Source organism: Vombatus ursinus, unplaced genomic scaffold, assembly GCF_900497805.2.
Source record: "Vombatus ursinus unplaced genomic scaffold, bare-nosed wombat genome assembly UNPS02014848.1, whole genome shotgun sequence".
NCBI lineage: Eukaryota > Metazoa > Chordata > Mammalia > Diprotodontia > Vombatidae > Vombatus > Vombatus ursinus.
Genome location: NW_020954626.1, coordinates 7,181,584 through 7,195,928, shown reverse-complemented (window position 1 = coordinate 7,195,928; position 14,345 = coordinate 7,181,584). Strand labels below are relative to the sequence as shown.

The window sequence follows — 14,345 nt, the reverse complement described above, 5'->3', positions numbered from 1 at the left end:
TTACTTACAAATGGACTTTTGGAACATAACTTACTTAAAAGCTGAGGGCTGGCTATGTATTTGCTGTATTATTTACTATACTTTTGCTTACCATCAGTCATGTCTTCGCAACTAGATTATAAACTACTTTAGTGCAAAGATCCTATTTCATATATCTTTTATAAAACTCACAGTACTTAAGATAGGACAAAGCACATAGTGGGAACTCAGTAAATACTTGTTGATTGATTTAACATATATTTGTTGAATTGTGTGTGCATGGGGGAAGTGAGTGAGCTCAGGGTTTGCTCAGGTATGAACAGCCTAAAAGATCTGATGTACCCTGGGGAGAATGGGTCAATTGTAGGGCAACTCAAGTATTTGTATTTACCGTAAGATGGGACCAGAATAGTCCCAGAGATCCTAGGGCTGAACCAGAATGACCTTAAACCTCCAGGATAGCCCCTGAACTACTCTGATCCTTAGAGAAGTCAAACTGATTATAAAAGTCCTTCTAAGATTGCTTTATACTTTTTAGGTCCTAATTCCCAAATCTGACATAAAGTGAACAGAACCTTTCTACAGAGGTTAAGGGAGCAGGATGCCCAATGAACAACTATTTTTTTCTTATTTAACTTAATCATGTATTGGACTTCCTCAAATTCTCTTTTGGGGTAAAGTTGCTATCATCTTAAGTGAAATAAAAGATAAACATTCTAAGTAAAGAAAATACATTACAAACAATATAAAAATGAGCATTCCAAAGACATCTCTTTGACTTGCATTAAAATATTACGTAGAATAAAATATAAAGGAAGAATCAACTTCCTGAGGGAAAGAGAGAGAGAGACGGAGACAGAGAGATGAAGAAGAAAAAAAAGAAGAAAAAGGAGAAGAAAAGGAAGAGGAAGAAGCCACTCCCACTGCCCCTACATTTAGTATGATAAAGTGGACAGACTCTCCAGGACATGGAAAAGGAATCACTGCAATCTGAGCTGCTGTGAAGAGGCCAACTGTGAAGCCTTTGAAGAAATTAACACTCCTTCACCAGTGTGAGGTCTTTGAACTGAAAGCAAGTATACATTGTACTGTTTCAGTTAGTTACTAGGCCATGAGGCCTCTGGTATGAATGGGAATATGATTACCAGTTTGGCATCAAGCATAAGGAAAATTTTAGAGCAAAGTTTAAAATGCCCCAAATCTCTCTAATTGTTAATGAATATACATATAAAAGAATGCTAATAATTTTTTCTTAATACTCTGATAGATGTGAGAAATAAAATATGTCCTACCCTGTTACATCATGGAGTATTAAGTATCTTGGAATTTAGTGATTAAATTAAACCACCAACATTATTTCTGCTGTCTTTAGAAATGACAGACAAAAAAAATAGCCTTGTATGTCATGATTTTTGGTATACAGTTATGTATCAATATAAAGCAACCATTGTCCTGCCTTAATAAATTTAATGATAATTTAGTGAAAAACCAGTATCTGCGGCTTTTAACCTTGTGAAAAATTGTACAGTCATACATATTTATATAATGCTTTAAGGTTGACAGATTGCTTTCCTCAAAGATTTGGGAAAGAGGTAGTGCAAATAGAATTATTTTATGCATATAAATTTTATGCTCAGAGAGGTTGAATAAATTGTCTGTTGTTATACAAATAGTATCAGAAGCATAATCTGAACCCAGTTCTCTTCTTACACCAAATCTAGTACTCTTTCCACCATCTAACATTGCCTCTACTTAGTAAAAAGGTAATGCCTTTTAACGTCTACAAATTTCTGTATATCTCTTATCTTCTTCTGTTCTTTATTCTCAAGAGAGAGTCCAGGGATTGTGTAGCAATGACTCAAAGATTAGAGAATCAATTAATCATATTAAAAACATAAAAATTGTACAATCTCCTCCTTAAACTTTTCATAAATAAAATGAGGTATCTTCACATCAAATTAAAATAATAGTTCACCGGTTCAATTTGTACAAAATCTGTCACAGTATATTGTGGGCTAGTAGCTGTAGCCTCTCCCACCCCAACTTGGAATCATTTGTTTTTCTTTCTCTCCAGCTCCTACCTCCTCCTATTTATGGATTTTCTGTATCTCTCTCTGCCATTGAACCCTTTAGATCTCATGGACTTTCCATTTGACTTGCTCCTGAAATCTTCTATATTTGTTGTCTCCTCCTGGACCGGGAACTTAGGTGGGGAAAAAGAAAGTCAACGCGAGGTAATGTGTAGAGCACCGGTCTTGGAGTCAAGAAGACCTGGGTTTGAACCCTGCCTCACACATTTTCTACATGAGTGACCCTAGGCAAATCAATTAACTTCTCTGGGCCTCAGTTCCCTCATCTGTAAAATGAGAGGGTTGGACTTGTGACCTCTGAAGTCCCCTCCAACTCTTAAGAAGATTACAAGCAAGATAGGAAATTCCTTGAGAAAAAAAAAGTGACCTGAAGGCTTGTAGATCACAGCATCATGGGCGTGGGATGGATGTCAAAAATAAATTGGGTCAATCTCCAAGAAAGAGAGGGTACTTAGTGATGATGGTAAAGGAGGTAAAGATCTTTCAGTGAAAATAAAGAGCAAGGTATACCAACTCCACCTCTTGGGCTAGTGTGTTGGGGTACATAAGAGAAAGACAATTAGCACTGGAGAGTATAACCAGAGATTAAATGTTTTATAGGTCTTATTTGTCTAGCTTTTGAATTTTCTTCGTGCTTCCTCCCCAAGTCCATTTTTTGTACATCCTCCCAACACACACACACACACACACACACACACACACACACACACACACTCTACCCCTCATTTCTTCCAATTGAATTATGGAGATTGAAACTGGAAACAGTATTTGAATAGGAACCTGACTAATGGCCATTATTGAATATGGTGGATTAACTCACAGATCATAAATATCTTATTATTTATGTATTGCAGTATCATGCCAACTGTCTTTTTTTTAAGCATCTAAGTACTTTGATATTTTGATAGATCAGTGCTCTCATTGGTTACTCTCTCTAGTAATGCAGATCTAAATTAATCATGATATTTCATCCTGTTTAGTTCTTGCTCATATTGTCTTATAAATTTTCCATGGGTTGTCCATTCAATGTGCTAGGCACCTTCCTTAGCTCTCTTGACACCATCTGGATGCCAATAGAATGCATGGCTATCTATCAGCTATTTCTTTCTGTAGCTCATGGCCATCACACCCTTTCCAATTCTACATCTTTCTGCTGACTCCTTTATGCCTCTTTTCCTTTGTGATTGATTAGTAATATGGTACCGTGTGCTTTCACTCAATCAAGAGTCATTTATGGGGGCAGGTGGGTGGCACAGTGGATAGAGCTCCAGCCTTGGAGTCAAGAAAACCTGAGTTCAAATCTGGCCTCAGACATTTGACACTTACTAGCTGTGTGACCCTGGGCAAGTCACTTAACCCTGATTGCCTTACCAAAAAGCCAAAAAAAAAAAAAGAGTCATTTATTAAGTACTATTAAGTATGTACTATGTGTTTAATAGGAAAGCATGGAGTAGTACTTGGAGGGGTAGCTTCAAAACAAGAAAATTCAAGTACCTCTTCTGACATATACTGGCTGTGACCCTTGGCAAGTAACCTTCTCACTGGTCTAGAACTTTCATTCATTAACAAGAATTCTGTTGGCTAGGGGCAGCTAGGCGGCACGGTGTATAGAGCACCAGCCCTGAAGTCAGGAAGACCTGAGTTCAAATCTGGCCTCAGACCAAACACTTGACACATACTAGTTGTGTGACTTTGGGCAAGTCACTTAACCCCGATTGCCTCATACCCCCTCCCCTAAAAAAAAGAATTCTGTTGGCTGGAATTACACAGAATAATTCCACTTCCTTTTGAACTTTAACAATTTTTCAGGTATTTGAAAACAGGTATCATCTCCTCTTCTCCCTTCTAAGTTTTTTTTTCCCCAGGCAAAATTTCCCTCATTCATTCTATTGTTTCTTATATGACATAGGATCCAGATCTTTCACAGTCTTGGTGTAGTGAGACTTCTGATTCTCTTGTCCCAGATACCAGGCTTCTTTTAACACTGGCCTAAGAGCATAAGTTACAAGAAAGGCACTGACCTGCATTGGTGGAGGGAATTTCATCACATGGGAGTGCCTTACATCAAAGAAATCACAGGAACAATCCTTATTCCTATGCCTTATGTTAGGCACTGTGCTAGATGCTAGGGATACAGAGGCAAAAATGAAAAAAGTCCTACTCTCAAGATGCTTGTATTTTATTGACTGAAACATCCTGTGTGTGTGTGTGTGTGTGTGTGTGTGTGTGTGTGTGTTTGTAATGGGAAGAGTATATATATATAGAATAAATATATGTAAAATAAGTACAAGGTAATTAGGGAGGGGGGCACTAACAGTTTTGAGGATTAGGAATGGGGTCCTATAGAATATGGTGCTTGAGTTGAGACTTGAAGGAAGTGTAGAATTTTCTGAAGTGAGGTGAGGAAGCAGAACACTTAAGGCCTGGGTAACAGCTTGTACAGTGACAAGGAGATGGGAGAAGGGATAAAGAACAGTAAGAATGCTATTTTTTTCTGGACTTTAGTGCAAGGGAAGGGGAGTAATAAATGAGGAAAGATAGGTTAGTGCCCGGTTGTGAAGGGCCTTAACTGAAAAATAGAGGAGTTTATATTTTATCATATAGGCAAGGTGAAGCCATTGGATTTTAACTGAAAAATGAGGTGATGTGGTCAGGCTAGCATTATAGTAATATCACTCTAGGAGCCGTACAGACTATACAGATTGGAGAAGCCAGAGATTTGAGGCTGAGAGAGCAATTAGGAAGAAGGCCAGGACTTGAGCTAGGGAAGTGACCCAGGTGAGGGAGAAAAAGGGGACAAATGCAAGAAATGCTCTGGTGGTAGAAATAACAAGACTTGGCAATTGGTTCTTCCTTATATTAAGCTTAAATCTATTTCCCTGTAACTTTCATTCATTAACAAAAATTCTGTTGGCTGGAATTACACAGAATAATTCCACTTCCTCTTGAACATTGACAATCTTTCAGGTATTTGAAAACAAATATCATCTCCTTCTCTTCTCCTCTTCTAAGTCTTCTTTTTCCCAGGCAAAATTCCCCTCATTCAATCTATTGTTTCTTATATGACATAGGATCCAGATCTTTCACAGTCTTGGTGTAATGAGACTTCTGATTCTCATGTCCCAGAAACCAGGCTTCTTTTAATGCAGCCATGATTGCATTAGCTTTTATTGGCAGGCATATTATAGCATTGACTTATATTGAACTTTCAGTGAACTGAAACCCCTAATTCTTTTTTATATGAACTGCTGTTAAGGTAGGTTTTCCTCCATCCTGAACTTACACATTGATTTTTAAAACCTAAATGCAGGCCTTAACATTTATCACTATTAAATTTTATCTTGTTAGTTTTGACCCATCATTTTAAGTCTTCTGAAGTCTTTTTGAATCCTATGTATTCCAATATATTAACTTTCTCTCCCAGATAAGTAATTTTAAAATTTAATAATCCTTTGAAGTGACCCTAAAGGTCAGACAGTCCGACCTCCAATCCAATGCAGAAATCCTTTCTGCTATATCCTAAACAGGTGTTCCTCCAGCCCCTTATATCATTGAAATCCTTAGTAAAAAAAAAAAAAATTGAAGAGATCAGGATCAAGAACAAAGACATGAAGGACATGGAAGGACAAAACCATATTTTTTCACTGTACTGGTGGGAATATCATGGGAGACTTTGCAAATTTTTTTTCTGAAAAAAAGTATACCATCCAACAAATATTTATTAAGCAATTGCCATTGACAAGGTGTGGTACATGGTGCTAGGTACCTGGCTATAAAGCCAAAAAATCAAACAGTTTCTGCCCTCGAAGAATATGCTTTTTACTTGTTAGCTTAGTAATGATACAAAAGGGAAATGAGGTTTTGGTATAATTTGTTCTTAGAAAAGCCATGCTAATTCCTAGTGTTTCCTTTCTCAGAACTCTTATGCTATCTATTTAATATTTTGTTGTAGAATTTGGTAGGGATTGACATCAAGCCCACTTGTGAGTAGTTTACAGAAATCACTTTTTACCCCTTTTTGAAAATCTGAAACATTGGTCCGCCTCTAGTTTTCTGGCACTTTTCTAATTTTTCCATGATGCCTCAAGGATGATCATATCAGAAAGTTCCCTCACTACCCTAGGATATGTCATCTAGCTTTAAAGATTTTATCTATTCTAAGCAGCCACATGCCCTTTTCATCTATCTTTGGCTTCAATTCTCTCTTCTCTATGGCTGTCATACTCTTTCCATATTAGAAATATTTTTTTTCTCAACATAAAAGTTTAGTATGTTAGAAAATATAATCAGAAAGGAACTTGTATCCAAAATGAATGTTTTCTTTCATAGTACTCTGGAAGGATATGTAGTTATTTCAGTGATTTTATCATTGTACAAAACATCCTCTATTCCTTTGGAACTGCTCTGAGAGAAAGGTTACAAACCAAGGAAATGAATGTCATTCCTTTACAGTCAGTTACACTTTTAAAAAAATGTTTTGTTGATTAAAAAAATAACATGACCTTTTTTGTCTTTAAATAAGTTTTTATTGACATCATTTGTTTCCATAATGTTCTTACATATTTACCCAACAGTCTGCTTCAATCTACATTCAGACTCCATCAGTTCTTTCTTTAGACGCGGATAAATTTTTCCATCATGAGTCTTTTAGAATTGTCTTGGATCATTGTATTACTGAGAAGAGCTAAGTCAAATCACAGTTGATCATTGCATAATGTTGCTTTTACTTTGTACAATGTTCTCCTGATTCTGATCACTTCATTTTGCATCAGTTCATGTAAGTCTTTCCAAGTTTTTCTGAAATCCACCTGCTCATCTTTTCTTACAGCACAACAGTATTCCATCAGAATCATATACCACAACTTATTCAGCCATTCCCCAATGGACATCCCCTCGATTTCCAATTCTTTGCCACCACAAAAAGAACTGCTATAAATGTTTTTGTACATGTGGGTCTTCTTCCTTTTTTTTGTGATTTCTTTGGGATACAGACCTAGTAGTGGTATCGCTGGATCAAACAGTATGCACAGTTTGATTGCCCTTTGAGCATAGTTTGAAATTGCTCTCCAGAATGGTTGGATCAGTTCACAACTCCACCAACTGTGCATTAGTGTCCCAATTTTCCTGCATCCCTTCCAACATTTTTAATTTTCTTTCTCTGTCATATTAGGCAATCTGAATGGAACCACTTCCTTTCTTATCCTAGATGTATTAATTTTATTTATGCAGAAGCTTTTCAGTTTAATGTAATCAGTTACATATTTTATCTTTTGTAATTGCCTCTAGCCTTTGTTTGCTTAAAAATAGGTCTCCTTGTTTTACTGATTTTTAACATTACTTTTATAGCTTATTAGGTTTCTCTCCTTCAATTCTCTAAGGAACCATCTCTTGTAAGAGCAACAAATACAAATTTAAAAAGAGAAAAAGAGCAGCTCAGTAAAATCAACACATCAATCAAATCTGACAATAAATGCAATATTTTGCACTCATAGTTTCCCACCTTTGCAAAGAAGAAAGGGAATTGTGTATATATATATATATATATTTTTTTTCTTTTTTCCAGGGACAAACTTTGTGGTCAGTATAATTAGTGTTCAGTTTTTGTTGTTATTGTTGTTCTTTCAATTAGATTGTAAGTTCCTTAAGGCCAGGGTCTGTCTTTTGCCCCTTTTGTATCCCTAGCACTTAGTATATGTCTGGCATGTAGTAGGTGCTTAATAAATGTTAACCAAACCAACTCCACCCAGACTGACCACCTAACTAATTAATTAGAGTTGACTCCAAATTCTTTTCAGCTCTTTCTAAAAATCAAATCCACCCCTCAAAGGAAAAAGATTTAACATTATTGAAGAAATTCAAAAACATGTACATACAAGGCAATTCTGAAAGAATTCCAAAAATATTTTAAATAATGGTAGCTGCATGGAAATAAATGTATTCCAAGGGTTACTATTTTGAAAATAGATCAAACTTATTTGGATATGAACCAAAAAAAAGCATTAATTGGATACAGAAGTTCTGCTATATTTTTTTTAAAAACCAGAAATATTACAGTTATACTTTATAGACATATGTAATAGATTGATTCCTCTCACTCATAGCACAAGGCCTATGACCACCCTTTAAGAATCAAAGACTTCTATGATTGATTAATTGAAACCTTGAAGAAAAGGCTAAGCAAAGTGGCAGTGAAAAAAAAATAAATGTCCTTCCCTCTTTTTTTGGTTCTCCCCTCCCCCAGTCTTTATTCTACTGATTTATTCAAGAAAGGGAACATAAAAGCATCTTATTAGCAATTCTTATCCAGGAGATATGAGCACTTAAGGTCAAGTGAAAGGGGATGGGGGGTGGGTGGAGAAAAAAGAACACAGGGAGGGAAGTCACACAATGAAAAATGTCTAATTGAACTGCAACTAGAATAAAACCTAACATTATTTCTTATACATTTTAATTATTAGAGAAGTTTAGATCATTTTTGCAATTATTTTTTTAAAACATCCACAATGTTAATACTTGCTTTAAATCTTTGAAATGCCTAGGAATAACTAGAATCCAGTTGAAGTAAAAGCAAAATTTTGGTTATCTGGCAAAGAATAAGATTGTTTTTCTGAATCTAAAATTAAAGTAGCATAAAAGACTGGTTAACATTGTTAAGTTTCCAAGTACTGTCTCCCTATTGGGAGGTGCCCCTACACAATGCCTGGGCACACCCATTACCAATAAAAGTAATCTTCTCCTTGCTGGATATGCAATGGATATGATTTAAAATGAATCACAGACTTCTTCCATGCATCTATCAGATTAGATACCATTACACTATCTTTGTTTGGTAGGTAGGATGTGGAAAAGATAGTACTGACAATTCTTCATTAACATTTACTGAGGACAGCTTAATTTTTCCTCCATGTAAGGAACAGAATTTTTTGAGTATGCCAAGGGTATTGCTATTTGGAGCTCCTGTGACCAACGTTCAATATCTGTCACCAGAATTCTTTAAAGGTGGATCACCCTTGAGGCCTTATGCCTATATGTCACCCATAATTCACCACAGTTTTTTTTTTTTTAGGTTAAGACTTTGCAATTTTCTCAGTTTAAATTTCTTGTGGCCTTACACAAACAATCGTTGAGGATTATATTCATGAAAGGTTAACTGTTAATTGAAAGTCCCCAGCATTTGCTTAGTTTTTATATGCATGTTCTCATCACCTAGCACAGTGTCCGCCATATAATGGGTACTTAATAATCGATTGTAGAATTTAACTGAATTTTCACCCTTTCCTCAGTGGCAATAAGGTGGCTTCCCCAGCAAGCTTTGGGGACTCTGCAAAGCTCCTAGTCAAGTCTAAAATTTCATGGACAATACCAGAGTGTTAGTGTGAAAGTATTTTAAAGACCTTAAGATAACTGGACTAATTTACCAAATATAACAAAAAGCAAAAAACAAAAAACCCCTAAAAACCATTCTCCGGAAAGGGAGCTGTTCAAGTCAAGGGACTCTCCCACATCTGGCCTGGGGGGCTCCAGACCCTAAGATGAGTCCCGCACTGCTGACCAATCCCTGAAGTGGAGAGCGGTCACTCTTTCCCATTCCTCCTCAGATTTCCCTCCACTCGGCCCCAGGGTGTGGGGAAAGTGGAAGAAGGGGGAAGGACCAGAGGGATGGCTGGGGAGGGGGGAGAGAAGAAGTCTCCGGCCTTACCACATCTTTCATCACCATGCCTCCCTCCCCCGAGCCCCTCCGCCCCCTTTCCGACCTCCAGAGCAAGCTGGCCAGAGAGTGGGCCCCTTTCTCCTTTTCTACCCACTCTGTCCCCACCCCCGGGAGAGAAAGCAGAGTCTTTGTGGCCCTGCCCCCAGAGCAGCGGCAGAAGCAGAGGGGGCGGGCCATAGGACAGAGACACTTCGCCTGGCCGCCTGACCCCCAGGTGCATTGTCCAGCCCAGACCACCCCCAACCCCATGCCGCTACCCTCCCCTCCCTCAATTTGCTGCCCCTCTGCTCCTTCCAGTGTCTCCTTCCGCCTGGCCGGCCACCCTGCCTACCGGTCACCAGAGGCCAGATGCACAAAGTAGTCCGAGGCTAGCGGTGGCGGACACCGGGAGGGAGGGAAGCAGCTCTCGTCCATCCCGCCTCCACCCTGGCGCCGCCGCCTTCTTACCCCGCCCCTAGCGGGGCTCGGAGTTCGCTCCTCCTTTAGAACGTGGGTCCGTGCTCTGGGGCCCGGCAACTCCGGCCAAAGAGGCTTTAGCCCCAGCCTCTGCCTAGCCGCTCTGTGTTGCGCTGTTGTCGTGCGGCGCCGCGGCGGATCCCCTGCAGGAAGCCCGGGCTGCTTGGTCCTCACGCCACCCCCGGCCCTCGAGGCGGAACAGGGAGGCAGGAGCAGGCTGGGGAGCCCTGAGCCGGCCAGGTGGAGCTTTAGGGGAACATGCTGGGGTAGCCCCGTTGAATGGCGCCTTCTCCTAGACCTCTCGCCAGGCTGCGGCCACCGGAGATGCTGCTCTGGGGCGTCCTGGTCCTCCTCATCTCCGGCCCAGGTGGGTGCCTTATTTTTTGGAAGGGATGGAGGGTAGGATGTGGAGTTTTGAGAAGGGAGGGCACGTGAGACTGGAGGAGAGGGGTCTGTGTGTATTAGGAATCCCTAACGGTTAGGCTGGATGACCCCCCCCCCCCCCCCCCCGCCCCCCCCCCCCCGCGGGCTGGAGGCCTTGGAAGGGCGGGGGGGGCAAAAGTGATTGGGGGTCCTGTGGGGGGGGGGGGGGGGGGGGGGGTCGTGTTTTAGTAACCCCCCCCTACGGGTAGGGCTGCCCCCCCCCCCCCCCAGCCAGCAGCTCCTCCGCCCAGGAGGTCTGGAGTCCTTGGAAGGGCGAGGGGTGCAAAAGTTATTGAGGTTCCTGTGGGAAGGGGCGGGGGAGGGAGTCTCACGCCCCTTCCCAGCAGACCTGGACCCAGTTTCCGCAGCCGCAGATTCAGTGACCGCGCTGCGGTGGCTACTGTCCACTTGCACCCCCTCCCATTTCTTCCTTCGTCCATTGTCCCGGCTCCGGCCCCTCTCCCCGCCTCCTTAGCCAGCCCGCCGGACTCCCCTAGCCTGAGCAGCGGCGACGGCCGCACGTGGCTTTATTTATATTGTTTCCGTGGTGGCCGTGGTGTCGCCTAGGGGGCGCCCCGCGAGGCTCAGCACAGCGTGGACCAGGGGGACGCCTAGAACCTGAAGGGTAGAGGTGGAGGCAAATCTAGAAGCCCTATTTTCCTCTCCCACCTTCGCTACGCCCAGTGAACTGAGGAGTTGGAGATGGGAGAGATAGGAGTTTTTGCCAATTTCAACTGGGCTTGGGGATGGGGAAAAAGGAGGTGCTGTGCTAGCTACCTTTTCAGATATTTGTAGGATGTCTAAATCAGTTTTATTCCTCCGGTGTTTTGAGGGAATGGTATATTAAAGCGGAGAGACCGATTTGTGTTCTGTGAGCTTTAACTTGGCCGGAGGGTGTTTCTCTGCTTGCTTCTATGTTGTAAGCTTCCAGGGATGGGGAGGGGAGGAAGGTGGGGGGGAACCAGTGTAGTTAATTTGTTTATTTTCAGGGTGCAAAATTTTGGCTTTAATTTTTTTTTTTTTTAGAAAAAAACAAAAGGTCAGATTGTGATCAGGAACAAATAAAAGCCTTCCGGAGTCATCTGTAAAGCACGGGGTTATCCATAGGACTCATAAAGATGTAGTTGGAATACATGAAGTGAAGTGATCTTGAGTTGCATTTAAGGTTTCTGAAGAATAGTATTGATGAGAAACTAAAAAATCAATAGTGAGGAGTTCCTGCTAGTGTGATCATAGGTCCAAGACAACCGATATGTAACACATTGTAGCAATTGGAGTCTAAACTCAAAACCAATCACTACCAAGGAACCCTGAAGAGTTAGAGTTAAGTGAAGATGTTATATTAATTTAGCTAGGTATCGGATTCTTAATTCTGATGGGGTGGGGAGGAGATGGAGAAGGGGCCATGGCTGTATGTTTTTAGGATAAAATCTTTCCCAATCTGATAAAATGTTTATTGGTTGATTAAGCAATCTCTTATACTCATTAGATTGTAAGGACCAATTAGTTACGCTCTGGGGAAAAAAAAAACTGTTAGCAATTTGAAAAAGTTGAAATAAGGGTTTCCTAATCCTATCCCTTACCGGTTTACTAGAAACAAAAGTTATCTAATTCGAAGTCCATTGTTTGTCCTAGCAATTTGTCAGAAGAGTGGAAGTTGTTGATATAAAAGGACTAATATTAAAATACAAACTTGTGATCTGTCACAAAAGATAAAATTTTTTTCCAAAGGAATAGGCGCAGAGAGGGTTCCAAAACACTTCAAGGGATGAGGAAATAAACTTGCTTGTTCGCAGAGTCAGGGTTTTGCTAATGATTTCTTGTAAAATTAGACTTTTATGACTTACCCTGTTCAAGATCTTTTTTGACAAGCTTGTAAAAGTAGCAAGCAGCTTGTACTCAGTGGTTTTCCTGATACAAGCAAGAGATTTAGAATAGGATTGTTTTAGTGAGAACTACTGTTATGAACATTTTACCTAAGTTAATGAATAAGAGCAGAATATGAAAAAAAATCCGACTTAATTATCTTTTGCTAATTCTTTAAGTGGAATCATCAATCATTTCAAACTACAATCTTATGCAAAATGTTAATAGATCTGTGTATCTGACCATGACAAAATCAAAACATGATTTATTAAACATAACCTTAGCTTATATTCTTTGTAGTCTCATAGATATGATAATTGATTTTATATCTGTAATTCTTGGTATACCTCCCCTTTTTTTTTTCCTTTCAGGAGTCCAGTGCTTTAGTGAATTGTTCTTCATAAAAGAGCCACAGGATGTAACTGTCACAAGAAAGGACCCAGTGGTTTTGGATTGCCAGGCACATGGAGAACTTCCCATTAAGATCACATGGTTAAAAAACGGAGCCAAAGTTTCTGAAAATAAACGGATTCATGTTTTATCTAATGGCTCTTTATACATCACTGAGGTAGAAGGCAAAGAAGAAGAACCATCTGATGAAGGATTTTACCAGTGTTTGGCTCTGAACAAATATGGGGCCGTTTTGAGCCAAAAAGCTCATCTGACATTAGCAAGTAAGTCTGTTTTATCATCACTGTCTTTTGCATGTATTGATGTATGACAAAATCCTGCAAATAACTTGTCTTTTTAATGATGGTTTTGAAGACAAAAAGAAAATGCCAACCAAATGTAAATGAAAATTTCAACTTTATTTATATCTGGAGATTAAAATGAGTAGTTGAAAACACATGCCAAGTTGGATTTGGTCCTATTTATGGTTCTTACTTCTTCTTATGGGCTTGTGAAATTTGTTTGGTATGAACTTCACAGTGCTTGCAGCCATCAGAATGTTTTCAAGTAGTTGAGAAGCTTGGTCAGCCTGATAAAGGTTGATCTGGAAACTCTTCAGTTAGAAATTGATGATTAAGCTCTTCTATTCACAAGTAAAACAGCTGTTCCTTATACTTCTTCTGTTTTTGTAGATGATCTTTAAAGGTGAAAAATCTTTGCATTTTGCCCCATTCTTTTCTATGCCTCAATTATTTTCTGTGATGTCTACCTATTGATCACCCATGTTGCTTCTTATTCTAAAAAAAGGATCAGTACCATTGTTATTTTCCTGCTGGGAGGGAAAGAGAAGATGGTTATCTCTATATTACATTAAGTGGGACAGAAATCAGATTGACTTACTTTTTTTTAATTGTCATTATGTTTGCATTCTACATTTCCTTTCTCTTACCTGTATCAGATCCATCATTTATAAATTTAGATTTAGTGTTTTACTTGCTAACAGTGAGTATGTAAAGACATACCCTAAAACTTGGACCTGGAATTCCTTAAGAAACTCACTGAGTCCTTTCCAGATCTGAGTATTCAGGTCTCAAAGTTACAGCTATTTATCTGTAAGCAAGTCACATTGCATTCCTTCATAGTAGCATATAATTCAAAACTTTTAAAAGTCCTCACATTTTCTTAAAAAAGCTATTAAACATGCAGTCTTTGTAATTTGGTTTGGTTATTTAAAAGGCAGTGTACCTACATAAGAAAATTCAATACTTGTAATATCAGTGGCAGGAGTGTGTTCCTATGACATGGATTTTCCATGGAAAATGTCCAATTCTAGTTCTCTGAAATTGGAATTTGGTAAGCTAATGGCTATAACTGTAGCTATTACAAAGTTTCACTGTTATACCATGTATAGTTATATAGTACATCTATAA

At 39.5% G+C, this 14,345-nt stretch overlaps 1 protein-coding gene across 1 annotated transcript in view; it reads left to right on the top strand.

The window, feature by feature from the left end:
• The first annotated feature begins 10,485 nt into the window (after window positions 1-10,485).
• Window positions 10,486-14,345, top strand: part of PRTG (protogenin) — a 140,517-nt gene continuing 136,657 nt past the window's right edge. Inside the window, exons 1-2 of the mRNA XM_027840863.1 lie at window positions 10,486-10,603; window positions 12,897-13,199. Coding sequence (XP_027696664.1) covers window positions 10,516-10,603; window positions 12,897-13,199 — 391 coding nt within the window. The 5' untranslated portion in view covers window positions 10,486-10,515. The remainder of the gene's footprint in view (window positions 10,604-12,896; window positions 13,200-14,345) is intronic.